General features: G+C 34.2%; 3 protein-coding genes across 4 annotated transcripts; all 3 read left to right on the top strand.

The window, feature by feature from the left end:
* The first annotated feature begins 856 nt into the window (after nt 1-856).
* LOC112506419 (26S proteasome regulatory subunit 8 homolog A) lies at nt 857-6,518 on the top strand. The gene is made up of 9 exons (XM_025110437.1): nt 857-1,193; nt 3,613-3,710; nt 4,478-4,702; nt 4,813-4,875; nt 4,974-5,137; nt 5,562-5,718; nt 5,784-5,882; nt 5,987-6,097; nt 6,189-6,518. Exons 1-9 carry the CDS (start codon nt 989-991, stop codon nt 6,327-6,329), a joined length of 1,263 nt encoding a protein of 420 aa, XP_024966205.1. The 5' UTR covers nt 857-988; the 3' UTR covers nt 6,330-6,518.
* Nucleotides 6,519-10,975: 4,457 nt separating this feature from the next.
* LOC112507863 (EG45-like domain containing protein) lies at nt 10,976-11,760 on the top strand. The gene is made up of 3 exons (XM_025112597.1): nt 10,976-11,149; nt 11,219-11,516; nt 11,698-11,760. The coding sequence occupies exons 1-3, from the start codon at nt 11,041-11,043 to the stop codon at nt 11,702-11,704; spliced, it is 414 nt and encodes a 137-aa protein (XP_024968365.1). The 5' UTR covers nt 10,976-11,040; the 3' UTR covers nt 11,705-11,760.
* An 8,294-nt stretch (nt 11,761-20,054) lies between these two features.
* On the top strand, nt 20,055-26,001 carry LOC112507119. 2 transcript variants are annotated; one of them, XM_025111551.1, is made up of 8 exons: nt 20,055-20,140; nt 20,301-20,510; nt 22,214-22,299; nt 22,382-22,528; nt 24,682-24,805; nt 25,344-25,627; nt 25,766-25,854; nt 25,933-26,001. In XM_025111551.1, the coding sequence occupies exons 2-8, from the start codon at nt 20,315-20,317 to the stop codon at nt 25,970-25,972; spliced, it is 966 nt and encodes a 321-aa protein (XP_024967319.1). In that variant the 5' UTR covers nt 20,055-20,140; nt 20,301-20,314; the 3' UTR covers nt 25,973-26,001. The 2 variants fall into 2 exon arrangements, with proteins under 2 accessions (XP_024967319.1, XP_024967320.1); XM_025111552.1 differs by having other exon boundaries at nt 25,766-26,001.
* The last annotated feature ends 299 nt before the right edge of the window (nt 26,002-26,300 follow it).

Below are 26,300 nucleotides of genomic sequence, written 5' to 3'. Positions count from 1 at the left end.
TGTTGTTTTCTTGAAGTATCGTTGTCTCTGAATGAATTACAATGCGAGTTCTTCAGCGATCACTGAACATGCTCAGTGTATTGATCGCTGGAACTGAAAGTACATAATCACAAAAATACATCGAAAGGAAAAAGGGATTATCATCAAATCACTGAGAGAGAGGATCAACAAAAATGAATCTTGATAGTTTGAAGAAACCGAATAGGATGAAGCGATCTCCTTTCTAGAGTAACAACATGCCTCGTCTTTCTTGAAACTGGTGGGAGATGGACCCTTTTCGGTATGATCAACAAGTTTTCAATTGCCACTACCGCTGATAAATCTAGCCTCACAGTCGCTAAGAAATCGTGCCACACAACCGACGACGGGGTTGGGTTGAGGACAGTGGCAACGACAGTGTAGCAACGGGATTGAGATGTGGGGGAGCGACGATTAGAATCAATATAGTTTTTAGAGGTTTTTCTAATTTGTAGTTTTACCTATTATGTAGATTGCATGTTACATTTTTAACTAATAAGGATGTATTTAACGGGTTTTTGAAAGTCCAATGATTTATTTAATAGGTTTTGAAATATCCAAAAACTTATTTGTCCCAAAAAATTGTTCAAGGATTTAATTGTTCTAAACACTAAAGTTCATTGGATTTTAATGAACTTTTCCCAAATACAAACAACAAACCATACCGCAAAAATTCTAAACCCCATGTTACGATATGGTGTGGGCGGTTTATACGGATACCCCTAGTTATGTCATATGTGGAAGCTTTTGCTATTTGTTGAAAGAAAGTAGGGGGACTGAATTTGTGAAGTGACGAAAGTTAAAAGACTCAAAATGCAAATCCTTTATCAAATCTGCCAGATTCATTTGAAGAAGCCCTCGATACTCCTGTCTTGCACAGAAAGACATCGAATAAGAACATCAAATCGCCATCGATACACGAAAGCTATAAGCTTCAAGATTATCCGATCTGAAAGAGAAAGATTGCTGGATGGCGAGTGTGGAGGTAGCGATGAAATTATCGGATTCAGGAGACAGAGATGAGAGCTGTTCATCGAGGCCTACAACGGCGAAAACAGGTGAAGGTCTGAGACAGTATTACTTGCAACATATCCATGATGCTCAACTCCAGGTTCGCCAAAAGACTCATAATCTCAATCGCCTTGAGGCTCAGCGTAACGAACTCAATTCTCGAGGTAGGTTTTCAAAATCCCCAAATTGGTTTCATAAGTAGAACCCTAGGGGCGGTCATTGAATGTTTAAATCAGATGCTACTGTTGTGTCGTGAACTTTGATTGTGTTTGAATTCCTTGTATGCTATTGAGCATAAATCAAAATCTGGGCGAAGGCGAAAAGAGCTTAATTCTTGAGGTAGTTCTTGAAAATCCGCAGAATGAGGATATTAAGAAGACGCTAGATATTATTATAATTTCGATTGAAATCTTTTGATTGATCTCGCTATCTCAGAATTAATTTGGTTGCTTGTTGAGGAAACAATTGTTAAGAAGCAAAATGCTATTTCCCAAGGTGGAACCTTTAATTCTTGAGATGGTTCTAGAAAATATCTAGAATAGGGATTCTAAGAAAATGCTAGAACTAGAAGCTATTGGAATTTCGATTGAACTGTTAAATCTATTGAGATCTCACTATTGATTTTGTTGCTTGTGCCATTTCCTACGATTGATTTTTTGGTCAGTTACTACATTGCTTGTGTGTATGGAAATTTTGGTGAGCATAAAAAGTTGTTTTCATAGATTACATTCTATTCCAGACTTTATAGTGCATACGGGTGCATCTGTGCATGTATCTATGTACATGCTATTGATACCAATCTCAAGAAAATTGAAACCTGTAAGCTAGAACTTGCTTATGTTCCAATTCGGTGCACGAACACATGAAACTAAACTGTAAGAATCCAAATAGTTTTTATGTACGATGATTATGTGATTGTGTAGAAGTGTGTTCATGTAGGATGTATCAAACGATTGAAAATTTGGTAAGTAAGGACCAATATTTATTTATTTTTGATTAACCTGGATATCCAACCCGCTATGCGAGCTTACTAATCCCAGGGCAACCACCTGCTTTGCAGATAGCCCGGAATCACCGCATTTGAACCTCCGTGGCCACAAGGGGATTTTTATTCCTTCTTGGATTTGAACCTGAGACCTCCTGGTACTTTTGACCATTGGAGTCAAGCTCAAACCAACCAGGCACCACCCTTGTGGTTACCAGTATTTTTTATATATACATAAGAGAGGAAATCCTTTTTATTTGAGTTATGTGTTTTGGCTCATGTGTAAGAGACTATTTAAGATACTAAATACCAAAAAATTTATGTTCTTGTTTTCTATTTCAATGTGCACTTCTCGGTGTATGTATGACCTCTAGATATGAAATGCAAAATGCCTTGGACTGTCCTTTAATTAATTTATCTGATATGAAACTGAATTGGTGTTTTAAATTGCATTTTAAACTTCATTTCAGGTAAGTTTTTGAAACGTCAAACTGAATAGTTTCTATTCGACTGTGTTACTCACTGATTTCGTCTCATTAGTTGCATGACCAAGTAACAGGGAATTCTGTTATGATGTTTTTTTATACATGGAGGCAGAAAAATTCAAGGAACCAAGTCCCATTACTATGCTCGCCTATTTTTGCCCATTTTCGCCTCAATTGCATATGGTTACAACTTACAATGTTACATGCATGTGGAACGATTTATCTCTATACTTTAAAGCTTATCCAAAAAAAATTACGCCCTACTTCAGTTGATAAGATCTAATGTAACCATACTGATTCTTCCACTCCTGAGGCTGAGATTGGGAACTAGATGGAGCCCCTATAAGTGTATGTTTCAGTGAATGGTGGTATTACCATTCATTAAATAGTATCTCTGTAGTTTCTTTGGCTCAAAAAAGTAGCATCTCCATAGTTTTATAATTGAAGTGGGGGTGGAGGGGATCATCCATGGGAAACAAGATGTAACTTTTGAGGGAAGGTGCAATTTTGGGAAGCAAATACCATAATTGCCGAAGTTTCCCTTGTTACGACTGTAAATTGCTGCAAGTGTGGGGAACAGTGAAGAGTAACGTACTGTAAAGTCTCTTGTGAATCTGCTTATCTCTTATTCCAGTCCATGTGTTTTTCTGTAACTACCGGCATATTGAAGGCACCCAATTCAAGAAACTCAAGACCATTTGAGCTAGAATTTGCTTATATTTTTGTCTGAGCATACATGTTCAGAAATCTGAAAGGATGAAACATTTGTTTTAGTAACATATATATGTTATGATTCTGTTGGAGTGTGTTTTTGTGCTAAGCAGCCTACAAAAATTGCAAACTGGTTTTTGAATTTGTTCATGTTCTATTGACCTATGCTTGAAGCATTTACTTGTGAAGTTGGAAGCCCGCAACTATTCTGTGGTCTTCTTTATTGACAGTGTTAAACAGTATAAAACGGTTGAGGGTCATCAAGCAATGGGTTTTAATTAATTAGTTCACTTGTTGAGTATTATTTATTGCTTTCGTGTCTTGTGCCTTGTGATATGTTACACTTTTTCAGATTTTAATATTGGGATGGTGCTTGTTTTGCGTTGTAACGTCAAATTACAGTCAGGATGCTTAAAGAAGAGTTGCAGCTGCTTCAAGAGCCTGGATCTTATGTCGGTGAAGTTGTCAAAGTAATGGGGAAGTCAAAAGTACTCGTCAAGGTTAGTGATGTTTTATATTCTGTCTGAGGATGATTTTGTTTTATGGTTTTTAAATGGGCTTGAAGCCTAATCAAGGTCGTATCACGTATGGCGTTTGTCCATAAGAATTTGAAGCCACACACAGTTCCTTTCTGACATAAATCAGTATATGAAGTTGATGGGGTTATAGTAATCCGTTCTTTTTAAAGTCATATGCTCAACAGATCCCACAGATACAATTGTAAATCATAACATCCTCTACAGGAAGCTACGACACATACACACACACAGCTGGATAGTTTTTAAACACTACTTTCTAATGTGCCACTTTGCCATTCTTCATTCATAGTTAAACTTGTGTGGCCACATATCAACCTTAGAATTTAAAAAGGCAAATTAAATAAGCAACAATATATGCATGTATTTGATTGTTTTGGGACTAAATTTGAGTCCACAGTATCACTTCTATCTATGGAGTGTTTGGCCTATTGAAATTCCCATGGAGACTATTGTTATAATTAGAAGGTACATTAATCACTTTCTTGGAACCTCCATCCGCATTGGATTTCTCCCATTGCAGTGAGAGGATTTTCAGACTCAGTCGATAGTGTAGTTGGCACCTTCGTGGTTATTAAACAATTTTTGAATTGAAATTTGCTATCCATTATTTGCTCAGTGTCTGATAAATGTTTTGTATTGGTGTTGTCAGCAAACTTTTATGTGTCCTTATGCTTCATAATCTGTTAGATACTAATCTTTTAATTTGGTTTTACTTATATTGTTGCTAGGTGCACCCAGAGGGTAAATATGTAGTTGATATAGACAAAAGCATTGACATCACTAAGATTACTCCGTCAACCAGGGTAGCCCTTCGCAATGACAGCTACGTTCTTCATTTGGTTTTGCCAAGCAAAGTTGATCCTCTGGTGAATCTTATGAAAGTTGAAAAAGTTCCTGATTCTACATATGACATGATTGGTGGGCTAGACCAGCAAATTAAAGAGATTAAGGAGGTTATCTCAAGTTTTCTGTTTTTGCTTCTTGACCTTGAAATTCTCAAGTCTTGGTGTCATTTGGTGCCATGATTAAAATCTGTGGTTATTTATTCTCCAAAAAACTTCAGGTTATTGAACTTCCAATCAAACATCCAGAGTTATTTGAGAGTCTTGGAATTGCTCAACCAAAGGTACTATCGTATACAATTCTCTATATGTTCTCTTTTGACCTGTGTCCACATAAATTTTCGAACTATTGTATTGACTTTCTCTCGCTTTCTCTTTCTAGGGAGTTCTCTTATATGGGCCTCCTGGTACAGGGAAGACCTTGTTGGCCAGAGCAGTGGCTCATCATACTGATTGTACCTTCATTAGGGTCTCTGGCTCTGAACTAGTACAGAAATATATTGGAGAGGGATCTCGAATGGTGAGAGAACTTTTTGTTATGGCCAGGTTTGTACCCTGTTCGTTTGTCTCTTCCATGATTGTATTATGGCCATGCACTTTATTCTATTCTTTTTGAGTTGCAACCTTCTTTTTGTCTTGTTAAAGAACTTAAACTCTGGTTTGTAGCTGTAACTTCCATCAAATATCATAATTGACTATAAGGTTTCGTGCTAACCATCAATTTGTTAAAAAGGTTATTACTTGACCCTAGCTGTATGTATCAATCTCTAATTATCACTACTCGACCTAATTGGGCTCAAGAAGATAGAAATGTGTGGGGAAAGAGTTTCCATCATCTTTCCTTGATTGATGAAAACTGTTAATTGTGTCTCATGAAGAAAACTACATGGCGAATCACTTTAGTGCAATTGACCTTCAAGAGTGTTTGCAATTTCATTTTGTTTTTTACTTGTATGGTTTTGTTGTGCAGGGAACATGCACCATCCATCATATTTATGGATGAAATAGATAGTATTGGATCTGCCCGGATGGAGTCTGGAAGTGGGAATGGTGACAGTGAAGTACAACGAACAATGCTTGAGCTTCTTAATCAGCTGGATGGATTTGAAGCATCTAACAAAATCAAGGTACTTGTGTAATTGTGCCCAAAAATTTGTGATTACTTGAGATATTTATTTTTCTGTTTTCATAGGTTTTGATGGCTACAAACCGTATTGATATCCTGGATCAAGCCCTTCTCAGGCCAGGGAGAATTGATAGGAAGATTGAATTCCCGAATCCCAACGAAGATGTGAGGATCATTATCTTGCGCACCTCTTAATTGGTGTATGGTTATTTCTTTGAAAATATTTCGCATAATGTTTTGGTTGCACTAATCATATTTCTTGTGTGTAGTCACGATTTGATATTCTGAAAATTCATTCGAGAAAGATGAACTTAATGCGTGGTATCGACCTGAAGAAGATTGCTGAGAAGATGAACGGTGCTTCAGGTGCTGAGCTTAAGGTGAGTTTAAGTAAAGCTTGATGATGTAATTTGAATCGGTTAAAAGAGACGGCTAAGATTAAATAATGTAATTGGTTGGTACGTGTTACAGGCGGTGTGTACTGAAGCTGGGATGTTTGCTTTGAGGGAAAGGAGAGTCCATGTGACACAAGAAGATTTCGAGATGGCAGTTGCTAAGGTTATGAAGAAGGAAACCGAGAAAAACATGTCGTTACGCAAGCTATGGAAGTAATTCCTATGGATCCATCCAATTAGAGACTTTGTATCATTTCTTTAAGATTGTTTCTAAAAACGGCACCTTTACTTTATATTTGCATCCCGACATATAGAGATCCTTTTTAAAAAACTAGTTGTTGGTTGATAATGATTCTAGTCTCTGGGAAATCTCATATTTGAATTGGTAACAATCTCTATTTTTTTGGAACCTTGATCTTTATCTAGTTTGAGACTGAAAACGTAAACATTATTAGAAGTAGTATTTCATCAAACACTTTGTAGGTATAACATAAACATTGTCAAGTATAGGCTATTTCACATCTGATGTTGCACAAGAAATCGGATCAGAATTCATGTAGAGAGGATCTTGTGACTTTTCCTGCTGCTTGGGCCACGCCCCAGGTTATGCGACTCACTGTTTGATCCCCTGTTTGTTTTCCCACATCTTTTCCAGAGTTCTACCCACACGCATACCTGCACAACTCACTCGAGTCTGATCTTCCATATTCAGTTTTCCCACGACTTTCCTTGCGACTTAGGTCACGGGAAAGGTTGCTCGTGTTTTTTGTGGCCGGCAACAGCCGGGGTGGCTTGCCTATTCCTCTTTCCCATACTTTTTCCCTTGCTTTTCCTTCACCTTGTCCTTTTCTATTGAAATATATAGAAACCTTTGGCCTCTTCCATGGATCTAAGGATTATTGTACAAGCAGTTCTAATCTCCTTGGTGGTAATATAATATTTGCTCTCACTCTTTGGTGAATGTACACTATTACATTGATACTGAATCCATGCTAAATCCTTGTGTCATTTGTTTGTGATGTTGTTTTATGCGTACATCTTAGCATATATGGTTGTTATTTACTTTTTGGGTGTTTACTCTTTAAAGCATGATGTGCAACTTCTAAATTGTTGTTATCCGCGTTAATTGTTTGGGTTTGTTATATGTTTGGATTTCTACAAAATTTAACACCTTAGAAAAATCACTTGGTAGTAAAGTTTGATTGCATATTATTCCCAGGGCCGGCCCTTGCTATAGGCCCAAGGGGCGATGGCCTAAGGCAACAAACAGTCGAAGGGCATCAATTCTTTATGTGTGTGTGTGTGTGTGTTCATTTTGGGCCTAAAAAGTAAAAATAATACCTCAATCGGGATCTATTGGTCTCGCTCTCGGCATGCAGCAGCAACACATATCTCTCTCGGTCTCGCTTTGTTTTCCTCTCGATCTCTCCCCGCTCTCGCTCTCGGATTTTCGATATGTCATACCCTCTCCCCTCTGCTTTGTTGCCCTCTCGTCGCTCTCGATCTCTCTCCGCTCTCGCATCTCGCTCATTCGCTCAACATTGGTAATTCACTAATTCTATAAAACTATTTGTTTTATGTAAATTATGTATTATGTTTATCTTTTTAGTTTAGACTTTAGATTAGGATTATTGAATTATTTTGTTTAATTGTTTAGTTTAGGTTAGGATTATTTAACTTATTTTGTTTGGTCTAGGTTTACCCAAATGGCCAAAGTTTTGTTTGATTTGATCACTTTATGTTTGAATGTTTCCTGTTTATACTTTTGTTTAGCTTAGATTAGGATTAGATAATTTAGATTGTTATTTGAAGATTTGATCTTATGTTTGGATTAGGGATTTAGAATTATTTTGTTTAATTGTTTAGTTTAGGTTAGGGTCATTTAACTTATTTTGTTTAGTTTAGGTTTACCCAAATTCTTATTTGATCACTTTATGTTTCTTGTTTGACCATTTTATGTTTCCTATTTTGTTTATATTGTTACCATTGTTATTATTGCATAAATAAAGTTATTTCAACTTTGAATCTGAAGTTTCAACCCTGTTTGACAATTTCACGACTTGAACCACGAATGACCAAAACCAGGTGTTATCTTTCTATTCTTTATATCGTATCATTTGTTTAACAATTTAAGATATGTTTTCTCGATCACAACCATCGGGTGCTCAAAATAGGAAAAGAAAGAAAAGACAAGAAGAAATTGTTCAATCTTTACAAGAATCTGTAAATAAGTTTATTGTTAGACAACAAATGTTTCTGAAAATGCTAGTGATAAAAATGAAAATACTTATGATGCAAATGCTAGTGATAATAATAAAAATGCTTGTGATGAAAATGCTAGTGATAAAAATGAAAATGCTTGTGATGAAAATGTTTGTGCTTGTAATGATGAAAACATTGATAATGCTTCTAGTGATGTTCGTTTGAATATATTTGATCCAAGAATTTGGGATATGCTAAATTCTAAAATGAAAGATTTGTTTGCTGAAAAATGACCTATTAGAGAAAATAACATCAACTTTCCTAGAGATAGTATAGGTAGACACTTCTTTGGTGAATTTTATGTTCGTAAGCAACGTAGTGCTGATTGTCATGATAGAAAGTGGTTAGCTTATTCAAAAGAGCTAGATAAAGTCTTTTGTTTTTGTTGCAAATTTTTCAAAGAAGGCCGGTCAAAAAGCCAATTAGCAAGTGTTGGATTAAGTGACTGGAAACATCTTGGTCAACGACTAAGCGCTCATGAAAATAATCTTGAGCATATGACTAGCTTGGGAATTTGGTTGGAATTGCAATTGAGATTGAGTAATAATGAAACACTTGATAAAGAGTTACAAGATTTAATAAAAAAAAGATACTGATCATTGGAAAAAAGTTTTGGTTAGAATAAATGATGTTGTTAAATGTCTAGCAAAGAATAATATAGCTTTTCGTGGGAGAAATGAAAAACCTTATGAAGAATCTAATGGTAACTTCTTAGGCTTAATTGAAATGATTGCTGAATTTGATCCTGTTATGAAACAACATTTTCAGCATAACAAATAAAAAAACTCGTTATCATTATTTTAGCCACAAAATTCAAAATGAATCGATTGACATGTTGGCATCTGATGTTAAGAGTGCAATCATTAAAAAGATCAAAGAGGCAAAATATTTTTCAGTTATTCTTGATTGTATTCTGGATGCAAGTTATCAAGAACAAATGAGTTTGGTTATAAGATGTGTTGATGTGTTCAGTTCTCCTATACAAGTAAAAGAGTTCTTTTTAGAATTTTTGGTGGTAGAAGATATATCTGGTGTAGGACTTCTTAATGTATTACAAGATGTTTTGAAAATTACTTGATTTGGATATCAATTATGTGTGGGAACAAAGATATGACAATGGCTCTAATATGAAAGGGAAACATCAAGGTGTGCAAAAGAGATTACTTGATATAAATCCTAGAGCCTTTTATATATCATGCGGTTGTCAATTGTCATAGTCTTAATTTAGTTTTATGTGATATGACAAATTCTTGTCACAAAGCAAAAACCTATTTTTGGTACTTGTCAAGCCATATATATGTATTTTCTAATGCTACAAAGAGATAGACTGTTTTATTATAATATATTGATTATTTGACTTTGGAATCTTTATCTCCCACTCTATGAGAAAGTCATATTGAAAGTGTTAAAGCTATCAAAACTCAAGTTGGCCAAATTAGAGATGTTTTAATACAATTGGCTCGGGTAAATGAGGATGGAAGAGTGTGTAGGGAAGCCGAGTTTTTGGTTAATGGTGAGCTTTCAAGTTTTAAGTTTATTGTAAATTTGGTTATTTGACATGAAAATATAATTAATTTAGTTAGCAAGAAGTTACAGTCTAAAGATATGTTTCTTGATATCGCAATACAAAATCTAAAGGGATTAGATGAAAATTTTGAAAAATATAAGGAAAATGGGTTTACATGTGCTATTAGTGAAACTAAAGAGATTGCAAATAATATTGGAGTTGAACCTGAGTTTGTTATAAAACATTTTTTCTCCAAGAAAAAACAATTTGATGAAATTCCAAATACAGAGAAAGAACAAAATAACAATCTGCTCAAAAGAAATTTAGAACTGATTATTTTCTTGTTTTTAGTTGATATGACTCTTTTGCAATTACGAACTAGATTTGAACAAATGCTACCAGAAGAGACATCTAAGAGTGGAAATCCTTGGACATCCATACAAATTATAGAGTTTGCAAAGAAGATGGACATGTTTCCACATGTCTTGCTTGCTTACAGGGTTCTATTGACCGTACCAATCACCATAACATCTAAGGAAGGAAACTTTTCAAAATTAAAGTTGTTGAAGTCATATCTACGGTCTATCATGAGTCAGAAAGATTAAAGGAGTTAGCAATCTTGAGTACTGAGAGTAAGTTTTTAACTAATATTAGTTATGACAAAGTGATAGATATTTTTGCTTCAAAAAAAAAAAAACAAAAGAAGACGTCGTTTTAGGTGAATGTTGATGTATTTCATACTTTATTATACAGGGTTTTGGTTTATGTCTGCCCTATTTAAAACAAATTGACATAAAGATAAGTCGCCTAGATTGACTAGGTTCCAAATCCCTTTATAAATACTTTATTTTGGTTTTTATATACACATACAAGGAACAATTTTTTGACTTTTCGCCATAGACATCGAAAATCTCCGTACCAGATTATTCCCTTACATCATCAATAATCCCTTCCACAGACATGCATCCTTCAAATTGATTCCCAATATCAATTCCTGTTAAATATAATAAATTGAAATTCTAATCTATTCCTGTTATTGTTTGACAAGTCTTTAGCTTACATTGATTTGTCCACGTCAATTAGGCGTTGACTTCTATTTACAATTCAATAATTCTCCTTCCTCCCTCTAATTTTCTAGATCCAAACATATGCTTAATCCATGGCTCATCTGCACTCCTTTCTCCCCTTCCTCCTCCTCCTCTCAAACTTTTCTCATCCCTCCCATGGCGACGTAGGCACTTCCTCTCAATACAGTCCCCCTTTCTTACGTAAGTTCCTCCATCTCTATCTATATGAACGCTAAATTTGGTCTCTGATTTGATTGGTTACTGAAACAGCGACGGCGTGTTATGGCTTCGATCCTGGACAGTTTCCGTCCAGCAATCTGTTTGCGGCGGCCGGAAACGGGATATGGGACAATGGAGCTGCTTGTGGGCGGCAGTATTTGGTGAGATGTATAAGCGCGGCTGAGCAAGGGACTTGTTCGGGTGAGTTGATTCAAGTGAGGATCGTGGATTTTGCGCTCACGGCGGTTTCTCAGCCGTCAATCGACGGAACCACCATGGTTTTGTCAGATACCGCCTTCGGAACCATCGCCAATTCCAGCGCTACCTCTATTAACATCGAGTTCCAACAGTAATACCTCCCATCTCTTCTTCTCTTTTCTCCAATTTTTCTTATAATATTTTAGTGATTATTTTAGTATTTTTGCTGATTTTAAATGAATTATTTATTTACGCATTTTGTTTTCTTTTTTACAGATTTATAATAAAAAATAAATATATTTATAATAATCATCGAAAAATAATATTTGCAGGATATGAAAAGATAAAGTTTGAACGATGGAGAAGACTCGTGCTCAAAAGTTGTTGTTGTTTTTAAAAAAAATTGTGATAATTGTATTTATTTATTATTATTTAATGATTAATGTTAAAATAAAAATAAAAAATGAAAATGAAAATAAAAAGGTAAGTTTGCATGTGAGCTTGATTTTGTGAGGGTTTGTCAATTAATTGAATGATTGTTTAATAATGTATTTTTTATTATAATAAATTAATATTCCTACCTTTTGAAAAGTCGGGTCCACTGGTCAAACAAGGTCTTCTTTCAAAAAACAAAAGGTGGAATTCTTATTGGATTAATTTAACGATGTAAATTGCAATTGGTGCTTTGGTTTTGTTTTGTTTTGGTTTGGTTTTACTTTTTGAAAAACTAAAACATAAGATTTGTTTGTTTATCTTTTAATAGTTTTATTAAGAGTTAAATCTTGTTTGATAAAAAAAGTTTGTCTATTAATGATTTTAAAACCTTCTGAACGATTTTGTATCATAGTCTTCCTTAACCATTCAGCGCCCTAATTTCATCATAAACAATTATATTATATTTCATTTTGCACTATATCATGAGACTTTCTTAATCATTATACACCAAATCATTCAGCAACTGTCAAACAACTCTTATAAAATGAACGTTAAAGACAAGGATACATAAGTATGAATATTTAATTCATTATTAATTTATATGCACTATATCCAGTCCTCTTACACGTTATACTTCTCGTATTGAGAATATTGCTTAATAAAGAAAATACGAAAATATTTTTAGTATATTTTGGATCCTTTTTAATTGATGTGAAAACTTAGGTTACATTTGTCATGATGTGATCATGTATGAATATTTGGTATATCCATCATTATATATCTTGTAATTTTGACTGTTCTTGGTCATATGACTATTTCACGATCTTTCTTATGCTTTCTGTAATTTAGGAGATATTTTTGGCTAAATAATGGTATATTAACTTGGTCATTCTTTAATAAAGCAAATACACAGTGAAGGGAAATACGAAACTAATTTGGACATACTAATTGCCTCGATCGATGTCTACTCCGAACAATATAACAAAAATATGACCTACCCTTACATAACACCTCCGATCAAAGCTTGTCAACTAGCAATGAACCTTGGTAGGAACATGAGTCTGCCAAAAAAGGTTGCGAATTCAAGAATCTTGATAGATGTTGAATATGATATTGACGACGTCGACTTGAACGACATGGCTTTTTCCGATCAGACTTGAGGTTATAATTGTGTACATAATTCATCAAACTGAATAACTTTTCGAATGACTAATAGGGTACTTTAAGATTTTATAGGAATTTGAACAACACTTTTTTCATGAACAGACCACATGTGATAAAAGGTCATGAGAGTTGAAAACACACTCTCGAGCTCCAACTAAACACTTGGATAATGTAAATTTGATACTGATTTTATAGAAGTAAAAATGTGATTGGGTGGAAAATTTTGATTGCATTATTACTGGTAGGTGGGCATATATATACAATTTGAAAGAATCGTAGACTACAAGTGTAAATTGTAATCTACAAACTACATTGTGTTACAATATATTTACAATCATGTGATTACAAGAGAATATGTAATTAGTGCAAGATGGATGATTGAATGGTGAGACCAATCTTGGGCATTAGTTCTCTGAACCGTGTTCTTATAAATGGCTTAGTAAGAGCATCAGCTAGTTGATCCTTGTCGGAAATGTATGAAACATGCAACTTTTGACTTTGGATATTCTCACAAATAAAATGATAGTCAAGAGCTAGGTGCTTCATTTTTAGTGGAACTTAGGATTGGCGGCGACATATGTAGCTACTATATTATCACAATATATTACCGGTGTTTGTGATGGGTAGATTTCCTAGCTCATAAAGTAAGTTTTGGACCAATAATACATCACCCATAGTTGCAGCAATAGGCAGTATTCGACTTCTGTCGACGAACGAGCAAAAATGTGTTGCTTACATAAACTCCAAGAAATATGATTTCGACCCAAGTAAACAATGTATTCGGTCGTTGAAATGTAGTCATCTTTATCATTGACCTATGAAGCATTTGTGAAGGCATTAAGTGTAGTGGGTGAATCACGACGTAATAGTAGATCTTGTGTAGAAGTGCCCACTAGGTAGCGTAAAAGTCATTTGAAAGCTGCCTAATGTTCTTCAATAGGCTTGTACATGTATTGAGATAACCTGTTCACGACAAAAGAAACATCTAGTCTAGTTAGAGATTTATTTATTATAGACTCCCACAATTGCCATGTATTCAATTGGGTTGGCCAAATGGGTTCCACTATACAGGTTTACGGTAGAATGAGAAGCCATGGGCATAGGAACAGGTCTGATGACTGTCATGTGAGTATGTGCGAGGAGGTCTTGTATGTATTTATGTTGGCTAAATAAAATGTTATAAGAGTGAGGTAAGACTTCCACACCAATGATATAAGAAAGTATGCCAAGATCCTTATGTGAGGAAACGATTGGAGAGTTGAGAAATAAGGGAGTTTAGAAAAGTAGGATTTGATCTAGTGATGATGATATCATCAACATAAACAAGAAGAAATATGTGATCATTTTTGTGGCATAAAGTAAAGAGTGAGGCTTCATAAATGGAATTTTTGAAACCACAACCGAGTAGCTAGGATTTGAGTTCATTGTACCAAGCTTGTGGAGCTTGTTTAGACCATAGAGATCTTGACGAAGTTTGCATTACATGACTAGGATGAGTTTGACTGATGAAACCAGGTGGCTGAACCATAAAGACATCTTCCATTGGAGAGCCTTGCAGGAAGCCATTGTTAATGTCAACTTGACGAAGAGATGAACCATGCGTGATAGCTAGAGAGAACCATTCAGATTGTGGTTGGCTTAACCATGGGACTAAAGGTTTCGGTGAAGTCAAGACCGGGTCTTTGGTGGAATCCTTTAGCAACTAGAACGACTTTATAACACTCGATAGAGCCATCAGGATTATATTTATTACGAAATACCTATTTACACCCAATAAGGTTTTGAGATGAAGAAGATGGAACAACATCCCATGTGTGATTTTTAAGTAAAGCATTGCATTCCTCTTGCATAGCGTCACATTATACATGTTTTTTCAATGATTGTGTTATAGTGGTAGGCTCGATGAAATTAACATGAAGAGAGATATATATCTTGTTAGAGGTAGGATCAAGGTAATAATAAGCATTTTGAGTGGAAAAATATCCAAGAAAAACACAAGGAAAGGAGCGACGATCAAATTTATTTGTGGTATAGAGGCGGAGCCAAAGGTAGCAAAGACATATAAAACTATGCAATTTAAAATAGTTGGGTGTGCGAATGATGTGTCTAGATATTGTATCTAGACAACACTGAGTGATAACACATGCAAATATATACGTGTCAACACTATCACCCTTCAAGTAATAAAATTTAAGAATCAAGAATCATATTCCATATGGATAGGTATCTTTGGTGGCAAGATCTCAAGTTGAAAGATTAACTTCAGATGGTGAATTGGAAGATTTTGTTTCGTTTTGAGCTAAAACTATAATAAAAAAGCAGCATGGGTGTTAGACTTGGGGTGAAACATAAACACAAATTCTAGTGGACTAATACCTCTCAGTATGTAGTTCACAGTAATATGTTCCACCATCATTTTGAGAGTATTTCTCTCGAACTTCAGTATTTGCACTGATATTTAGATTCAACCACATATCTCTATATAGTATCAGGCTAGTGGTAGTGCATAATAAAGTCCTCAAAATATATGGACAACAAATCTCTTTGTATAAAATCACTCTCTCGAGCCGATTCCATATCATTCAAGTTGATGTGTTTCAAGTGGCTCATATTTGAGTCCACTACACTTTAACAAGTGACTAACCCGTCGAGAATCAATCAATTTAAATCAATAACAAATCTCTTTGTCAACAACTCTCTTAAGTCTACTTCTCACATCATTCGAATTGACGTGTATTCAAGTGGCTCATCTCTGAGTCCATGGTACTTTAACACTTTTCAAAGTGATCAACTTGTCAAGAAGTGTCATTGGTTTTTATAAAACTTGAAATGAAATAATGGAATATGGTTATTGAGAAGCAATGTCCACTTTCCTTTGGTTTAAAATTTCACCATCTGTCTCACACCCAAGCTAAAAGATTTAACTACTCATAACAAAAATAAATTACAAGTAAATGAAAAAAACAAAAAGTAAATGCATAAAATTAAAATGACGGAAATTAAATAACAGGAAGTAAATGAGAGAATGTAAAGAACATAAAATGCCAAAAATAATATTTAAATTAAAACAACATGGAAAATAAAACTACATCATGGAACTATCTAATCTAATATTTCTCCTCTCCAACTTCCTCCCTCAGAAACTTGCTTTAAAACTTACTTACCAAACACCTCTATTTATACTACCACTAAAGGGGAGCAAAATGTAAAATAAAGAAACTTGAAGCCAAGGTATATTTAAAGTCAACAAAAGTACATTAAAAGCTTAATTAATTTATTTTAATTTTTTTTTGATTAACCTGGATATCCAACCTGCTATGCGAGCCAACTAATCACAGGGCAACCACCTGTTTTGCAGATAACCCGGAGTCACCACATTTGAACCTCCGTGGCCACAAGGGGATTTTTATTTCTTCTTGGATTTGAACCTGGGGCCTCCTGATACTTTTAACCTTCGGAGTCAAGCTTAAACCAATCAGACACCACCCTTGTGGTTTGTCCTACTTAAGTCTAGAAGTACAACAACTAATTTGTCCTTAAAAAGTCTTTAGAACTTGATTTCCAAGCCATAAAAAGTTTGATTCCAAAACATGTGGCTGAATGTACCAAGCTCTCTAAAAAGCTATCCAAACATGCATATCAATGCTCTGGAAGTGTTGGCAACACAAACAACCTATCCATAAGCTTGAATTAGCCTTCAATTGGTATAAAACAGGTAAATCACAACTTTAACTGCATAAAACAAGAAAGAGGAAAATAAGATAATAAGATATAATTTCGGATATAAACGGAAAATAAGATAGCTAAAAAGGGGGAAAAATAGGAGTGTTATAACATTGGTGCACAAAATGCGTATAAGCGGAAATGAAGTTTATGATAAAGAGATTGAAGATTAAGTTTAGGAGTTGGCATATGATTTATGAGGTAACAAGCATTAGCAAAAGCACAGATCAATATGTAAGTGGCATAGAAGTGTGAGTGAGAAGAGAAAAAATGGTTTCAACAATGTGACGATGATGCCACTCTGAGCAGTCATTGTGTTCAGACGTGTGAGGCGGGGAAGTTAGGTTAGTGATGCAATGAGATTCAGGAGTAGGATCTAAGCCAATATATTTACCACCATTATCACCAAAGATAATAACGATGGATCATTTGAAGAAATTTTTAACTTTGAATTTGAATTTAATACAAATGGCAATGAAATTATTTTTGTGTTTGAGTGGACAAAATAAAACCACACATATATGGAATAATGATCAACAAATATTATGCAGTATTTGTAGTTCATATATATATATATATATATATATACATATATATAGAGAGAGAGAGAGAGAGAGAAAGATGAATGATCAAATGTAAACCACTCAATTTGTATAAACCGTGCTAACCACCCTCATCCGTCGATTTCATTGTTTAATCTTATGAAATTTTTTCATGAAATTATTTAATCTTGTGAAATTGTTTCATATAATACTTTTTTGATGAAGTTGTTTCATATATGATTATGAAATTGTTTCATATAATACTTAATGAAATTTTAATGAAACTGTTTCATGTATTTCTCTAAAATTAAAATAACGAAGATGATAATATCCATGATTAACACCCTCCACAATAAAAATGATTAATCAACCTCTCATAATTACAAAAACAATGAACAAAATGAAAAATTATAATTGGTTGAATGAAATTTGTACGGTTTGTATAAATAACGTGGTTTGCAAATTTTTCAAATTTCAATATTTGAGTTCGAGTTTGATGCTCATTTACGAGCTCAAACTCGAGATCAATTAATATGTTTGTTTGCTCAAGTTCAATGAATTTGTTATTTTAATTGTAAATATATAGATATGTGGTAGCAAAAATACACACACGTAAATATGGCACAATAGCAGTACAAATGTACACCAATTACTATGATCGCTTTCAAGTAATAAAGTGGTAAATATACCGAGATGTACCCACGGGAATTGGACTTCAAAGTTTCGAGTAATAAGCTGAGAATATGACGATTTCAATTAGACAAGAAGAAAACCATATTTGAGCTAGTGTTATGCTTTTAACAATGAAATCTAAACAAGTAATTAAATTGTTGACCTGCCACTTTGCGGATATAGTGACATTTGGTGATTTTAGGAGGGAAATGACTAAGAGGAGAAACCATAAGATGAAAATTATTTAATTAATTTCTCTTATGTTTTATTGTCTTAGTACCTTCTGACCAATTCTAACACATTCTCTTAAAAATGCAATTGAATGTTTTGTTCACTATTTTACACAATAAATTCTCTATATTGTTATTTTAAATAGAGAAATGATTGAATTATTATTATTTTATATAATTTTTTTTAAAAGCATGTTAAGATAATAAAATTGTACATATTAGATGATATTAGAAGGGTACTCGTACAATGCATCGAAATACATTTTGATTTCAATATTTCGTTTTATTTCTTTTTTATGTCGATATAATACGGTTTTTTGTGGTTTTGAGAAAGTGATAATATTTTTATTTTTGAATAAAATATAAATTTGAAAATATTATAAAATTTTGAAAAAAAAAAATACCAATATCAGTATCAAATTAACCTTTTTAGAAGTTCTTATATTTTGGTGTAATTTTCTTAATTTAATTTTTTAATTATAATTTAATTTAGGTTTAGTAACAGAGAATTTAATTTAGGTTTAAATAATATAATTTTTTATAAAGATAATAACTAAAATATTTTGTTAGAACTCAATGATTATCCTAATTATATTTTAGATTTTTTATATTTAAAATGATATGTTTATTCAATATTTGATCATGTTTATCTGCAGTTAGTTACACATATTCAAATATGAAGCTTTAATAAGTTGTATTTATGCACAATTATTTGTAATCATAAATTTTAAGTAGTATGTATCAATAAACAATACTTCGTGCATAAAAAATGGTTTCTAAGAATTTTTCTCAAATGCTTTATAATATAATATAGATAATTAATACTAAAATCTTTAAAACAAAAAGTCCATAAAAATTGATTGTAAGTTCTTTGAGAAAACTTATAGAGAATAATATTGATCAAGGTTCAAAATGACGTGTGGTGTGACGTGACAACAAAATCAATTCTCAAGCTTTACAGGACAGGATATTTTTCAAGACGTGATATAAAACGGTATATTTGTATGTCATAATAGAATTATATGTATATTATTTGTTTTTTATATATATCATTTAACCAAATAATGATAAAAAAAATACATTCATATTAGAAGAAGAAAAATCACATAGACTATTATAATAAAAATAATCTTTTATTAAATATTCAAAATAAAACATAAAAATATAATTTTATAACTTCATTTTAATCATGAGTTCATGAATTTGTGAAACTGTGAGTGATGTGATTAGATAAATCTATTAAAAATGTAAAATCTAATTTAAAAGTATAAAAACACAAAATATAAAAAAAATAAAACTAAAAAAATAACTTTTTTTAAGAAAAAAATCATGACTTATAAAAAAAAACATGCCTCAAAATGCCATAGCGTGATCCTCGTCTTACAAACAAGCTATTAGCTTTTTTGTATCGACAAGGACGCGCCTTGCTCCATATTATATAAGGAATTGTTTACTTGTGGCTTAATTAGGCTTATTGGCCTATCTGGCTTATTCGCACAACTCATTTGAGTTGTTTACTTACGGCTTAATCGCACAGATAAAAATTATGTGTTGTCCCAATTCAGCCACAAAAATGACACCCCTACCCCTTATTTAAAACACCGCCTCCTTTTCATATGAGACACCCCATCTTCAGCCTTTTTATGATTTTTTGTTTTGATGTTTAAATAATTAATATTGGGGGTAAATCGGTCATTTATGTTATTCATACTGTTGATTCAGATAAAAAATAAACAACACCACTCATTTATCCAGACAGATAAATTTATCAAAACAAATACATTTACTCATACATAATTTAATAAAAAAATTGATAAACAGTATGGGAGTTTATTTTTTAAAGATAAACCAAAAACAGAAAGTGTAGGTGCTTTGGGACGGAAAAGGAACTTAATTGGGAGAAGTGGATATAAATAGATAAATAGATGAGTGCCGAGACCACGTACCAGTAGTCGGTTCCATGAGCTGACGGCTTTTCTATCACCATCTTCTTCCCAACCAAATTTCAGGTAAATCATTTCAGCTATGGTTTCATCCTATAATCACTTCACTTAAACTTGATACTACGATCACTCCTTCACTTTTCATCCTCACTGTCATATGTCTATTTGATCCTTTGTTTCATGATCTACCTACGATTTATTTTTTCTGGTTTCGTCGATTTTTTAGGTTAAAAGTTGCTAATGAGTGGAGAAATAGAGCTAGAAGCAAGGGGTTCAGGAAACCCTAGCGATACAGATCCTCTACTTCAGAATCACCAAAATGCTGGTTCTGGTTCAGCGGCGGCCGCCTCGGGCTATAGTGAAATAACGAATGAAGATGTTGAAGCTGGATCGATAGCCACTTGTCGTATTTGTCTTGAATGCGACGGGGAGGAAGGTGAATGTTATATGTTTCATGAATTGTAAAATTCGAATTGTTCATGTAACAAGGACCAGACGGTGTTATATTTAGTAATTCATTCAGTTTTTGAGTTCTACGCTTATGATTATATTAGTATAAGATCACCAATCGTTGTCTGATATCTGTAGTTGTTACATCACAATCAGCGTAACAGTGTAAATTATACATTTAATGTAGTGATTAAGGAAAAATGAAGTAAGAAAATGCTTTTGTATGTTAAACCATGAATTTGTTTAAGGTTGTGTAGTTCATTGATGTATTTGTGATGGTTTGACAAAAGCAGTCTAGAGTTGGTTGTTGCATTTGTTTTATCTTAAGGTTGCTCAAGAGAGGGATTCACATGGGTTACTATGGCTGTTTCAAATGATTCTTGGTAGAATTGCTGATTAAGACATGTTATGCAAGAGAAAGGAAATGCAAGTTTAGTAATACTTATATCAAGTATGAACTTATTGGATGTTTTAGTGTTTTGTAGTGAATCTAGATTTGCCCTGGTCCTCTTATGTTGATGTCCCATCTCCTCAATCCCAAAAATCTACTCCACTATCAAGGTTCCCAAAAAGATACTGAATTGTAGGGGGGTTGTCTCATTCGTTTGATATGTGGAGTGTGGTGGTGACTTTTGGGGATCATTCAGGAATATATACTACTAGTTAACTCTGATTTTCGATTGCGAGCAATTTATGAACTCCTTATGTTTCTTATCCCTTTTATTCTCATTGCTCTATGCTGACTGTGAATCACAATATTTATATGCATTTTCCCTAATCTAAGTAGGTTTTATTTCAAAAAGTGGTACTGGTACCTCTCAATGTCATAATTACGTAGGTTAATAGAAACTTGACAGCACAGGGTTCAGTTTCACGAGTTTGCAATTTGCATATCCAATTTGCATGGCTTTAGAGAACGGTCTTTTATATCCCTGATGATTAACCCTTGTAAAAAGGTGTTAACTGTAGTTATTAGCCTGTAGATGAAAATGGTATTGCTGACACATAAAAACAAGACTTACTCAAGCTAAATCAGGTTGAATGTTCCAGAAAAGAAGTCCACATACCTGTTTTTCTGTGCCCATCAGGCTATGAGTGTGATGGTGTAACTATGGTTAGTGGCGGAGTGAGATACTATACTTGTGCCTTAACTAATTAATGGCTGTAGCCTGAGGAGTATTGATTTTGATATTCATGGTTTTCTTGAGATTCATATAAAGAATGCTCGGAAGGTAATAAAATACCAGATGATGATAATTGTGTTGGCAGTTTCGATTATTAGGTTGTAAATCTTCTTGATGACTGATTTAGGAGGATCTTCTTACCCAGCAAATGCTAAAGTTAAGCACTTCTGCTCTCTATATCTTTTGGAACTGCATTAGCTATTCCTTTTTCTTTTATATGCTTTTTGTTTCTCATACGACTAGCATTTGAGATGTTTGTAAAGGTGTTCAAGATAACCAGTATATGGATCTGTAATGTGTGCTTTCGCCCTGAGAATCCAACAAAGTTTATATGTTATGTCAACATCAGATTGTGTGCTGTTGGCATAGTTATTTCCAGTTGTGGAGGAGTGGTGTCAGTTCTTAAACCTTTTTTACTTTTAGTTTATGATTTTATTGGTAAGAATATCTCTCATTACGTACTTTACATCTCATTGAAATTTGTCTTTTTTTTTTTTTATCATAGATGACGATCTGATATCTCCATGCATGTGCAAAGGCACCCAGCAGTTTGTGCATCGTGGATGCCTTGACCATTGGCGATCTGTCAAGGTGAGGGCTACTGGTTGCCCTAATGTTTACTGGGAAAATTGGGTCATTCTAGTTTTAATGCATTACGTGTTACTCTCAACAGGAAGGGTTTGCCTTTTCACATTGCATGACTTGCAAAGCTCAATTTCATCTTCAAGTTGTTGAGTTAAAAGACAACTCCTGGCGCAAAATAAAATTCAGGCTATTTGTTGCCAGGGATGTTTTCCTTGTATTTCTGGCCGTACAAACGGTGAGAATTTCTCATTTCTTGTTTTCTCATGATATAGATCATCTTCTGTTGTGGTAAACAGATTTTCTTTTGAACCTACAAAGTTGGGTTGTGGGTTATTGTGGCCCCTCTATCCCCCCTTTTAGGGTGATCGCTTTTTTTTTTCTTTCAATTGCTTGGATCATGAACCAGTGGTTATTCTGGTTGATATTTCTCACCTAGTTCTGACAGTTTTTAAAGAAAAATCTGTATATTTGATGCTCCTTTAACCACCTAGTCTATCTTTCATTTTAACTCAATAATGAGCTTTTGACATGTAGGCTTAGTTCCTTCTATCTAACTGTCAGAAGGGTTACCCTGTAACCTAAGTGGCCTTGTACGCTTGGTATAGCAGGAGTGATGAAGCTTCTTTTGCTCAATATGATGTTTCTCCTTGGTTTATGGACCCAAGGGTTACCTTGTAACTGTGTTAAGAGTCGCTGCGTAATCCAAGTACCTTACACATTTTATAAAGCAGGGATACAGGAGCTTCTTGAGCTTAATATGTGTTCCTCCTCTTAGGTTGCCTTGTGGACCTACTATATTGTGGGTCTCTAATGATCTCTTTATAATTTGTATTTGCTTGATTTACTAGCTGAATACATTGAACTTGTGTCCTTTGTACATGTGGTGTGAAATAGTAATATTCACACTCGCTTTTTTGATTGCATGCTAGAATCATCTGAAAGCAGTTTTAAGTGATTACTTGCTGATAGAGATGAGGTAATAGAATTGAAACAATTTAACTAACAGAGAAATGGACGAAGGAAGGTTTGATTGAATTTGCAGAAAAGAAAAGAAAACAGCCACTAGTAATCCAGGGAAAATCCCTCTCTCTAAGCTACCAAGCTAAGAGCCAATGAAAAAAAGATAATTCTCCATACCCCCATGCACTTACTCCCCACGCCCTTTATTCTCTTCTCATTCTAACAGAAATATTAGCCACTTTCCTGATTTGCCCTTTTGGCCCTTCTGGAGTAGACTTGAAGCACTCTTGGGCTTGGGACATGTTGGGCTAAAATATTAGGATTCTCATCACTTGCAAAGCTATTTCTTCGTTCCATCAAACTCCATTGCCAAGCATATATCTAGACAAGAACTTGCTGCCACTGATTTATTTCCTTTTGATCATCTGTCTTGAAGTCTGGAATATTGTTTGCTCTTTTCATAGTGTATGCTGTATGCATGAAGATGTTGCTGATCACACTCATGTCTAGCTCTACTAAATAGTGCAGCATCTCAGCACTATGTTATTAATAGAGCTGGATTTATCTAGGGTAAAAACCGTTTTCAAGCAGCCGTGCTCCCGAATTCAGTTTGTTTTTTTTAAAACATTTGTTTTTTTATTCCAAAACAATTTTTCTCTGCTGCGAGTGTCGGTACTGCTAATTAGGTAACTGTCTTGGTTTTTGTTTTTAGCTGGTTAACAAACGACTCAGGAAATTGCTGAAATCTTATCTTCAATACTATTGTGGTCTACGTGATATAGAACATTCTTTTTTTAGAGGACATAATCATTAATCATAATGTGCATTCAGAGCTACTGCCGTCCAAATTTCTTGTTACTGCCTGAAAGTTGGAAAGCCCAATTTGAGTCTTGGTTGGATACCTTACCCTTACCCTAACCCATGTCTAACCATCACGAGATCAGCCTTCATGGTTGAAAAATTGTTGATTCATTATTTGCATAGCAGCTTAGAACATAAGAATCTAATGAGACTAGTCAAGCAAGATAATAAAAACTGATCACCACCCTCCTTTCACCTTCTCACCTGCTGCCTTATTATCATTGCTATCAATTGAAAGTTGTATCATTGCGAACAACTGCTTATAAATTGCAATCTCCTGTGATAATGATCATGAGATCCTAAGTTGACTTCACTGAAGATTTTACAGCTCTTGGACTTGTTCATTAAATCTGTTTCCAAGTTATTACTAGTTATATTTTGTAATAATTAAAGAAAAATGAGTGTGCCTCACATTTTGAGATTGCTTTGACGTCACCATGCCAATGTGTAATGTTCCATCTGTCTGCAATACTTGCAGTATGATTATCATCTGAAATTTGGTTTGTACATTGTTCTATATCCTTCTTCTATAGCCTCTTTAAGTAATCGGACAACTCTCTCATACAGGTGATTGGGCTGATGGGAGGTCTTTCATATATTGCTGATAAAGATGGCTCTTTCAGAACTTCTTTTAGTGACAGCTGGGACCGTATATTGTCGACGCATCCTATACCATTCTACTACTGTATAGGTATTTTTTCCCTTGTATGATAGAAAAGGAAAACGGGCAGTGATTATTATTCCAAAGGCTCTCACCCTCCCTACCATTTATGGTAAATGTACGATCTTGAAGAAAATAATCTGTTTAATATAGTAGAAAACCTAAAACATCACAAGACTGTATATAAGAATGCTCATATCAATATAAAAATGGTTAGTTGGTCTTTTTCAATCAATTGTTATTTATGACAATTCTTCTTATGCCTCATGACTCATGAGAGAACAATGAAATAATAGCAATGACCATGAATGTAGGCAAATTGTTGAACCACGTAAATATACTGTCTTGAGAAGAAATTGATTTGCTTATGTGCCATGTTTATGAAGTCTTCGATATAAGAAGAATCACCTTGTCGGTATATATAAAAAATGAACTCAACAAAAACAACTTGGAAGCGACTGCATTGGGATATAGTCGTGATTGTAACTGCATTGTCATGATACTTAATTAAATGTGTATGGGTACTATACTACTTTGCTTGCTAAAGCGGTTGAAATTGATTCAACAGGGGTCCTCTTCTTCTTTGTGTTGCTTGGCTTTTTTGGGCTCATACTACATTGTTCATCTCTCAATAGCGATCCTAGAATGGCTGGCTGTCAGAACTGTTGTTTCGGGTGGGGAATATTGGACTGTTTTCCTGCCTCGATGGAAGCGTGCTTTGCTCTGGTTATCGTTTTTGTCGTTATATTTGTCATTCTTGGTATCGCTTATGGCTTTCTTGCTGCTACCATGGCTATCCAAAGGATTTGGCAGAGACACTACCACATCCTCACCAAAAGAGAACTTACCCAGGTACTTGTTAATAGCCCTTGAAAATTCTGAATTTGGAATTTTAATCTTTTTCTTTTGTTGGAGTAAATTAAATAAGATAGGGAGAAAAGAGAGATTTGAGTGTATAGATGATGAGGATAACATTGCTTGTTTCTGTAGGAGTATGTGGTGGAGGATCTTCATGGGCATTACACCCCTCCTAAACTGGATCCAGAACATGCGGACCGCCTAAGGATGCTTAAGCTTTTGTAAGTCTTTCATAGAAATGAATACCAGACGCCTGAGATGATAGTAATAATAATAATAGTAGCCTTTGTTTCTTCTAGGTTAAAAACCTTCAACTGCTGCTTGTATCAAGTTCTATAAGTAACAAAGAATCGTAAAAGGAATGCACCATAAAACTCCTCTATCTTGTAATATAACATAACATACATACACACACACACACATATGATGGGTTGGGTCGTCTATCGTGGTAAGAGTTGTTTCTGTATCTTTAACATGATTACTTGACCGATGCTTAGGCCTGCTGAAATCCTCTCATTTGATTGGCTTATTGATATTTTTGACTCGTGAGCAGCTTCTTTTGTAAACATTTAATATAACAAGGTTTATGCTTTTTCGTATGACTATATAATCGTATTTTTTAAATCATGTTTAGTGTGTATTTTACGTGATCAACAAATCTGAATGA

This window comes from Cynara cardunculus, assembly GCF_001531365.2.
Source record: "Cynara cardunculus var. scolymus isolate 2C chromosome LG 2, CcrdV1, whole genome shotgun sequence".
Lineage (NCBI taxonomy): Eukaryota > Viridiplantae > Streptophyta > Magnoliopsida > Asterales > Asteraceae > Cynara > Cynara cardunculus.
The sequence above is the reverse complement of the archived record's forward strand: the minus strand, read 5'-3'. Positions and strand labels throughout refer to the sequence as shown.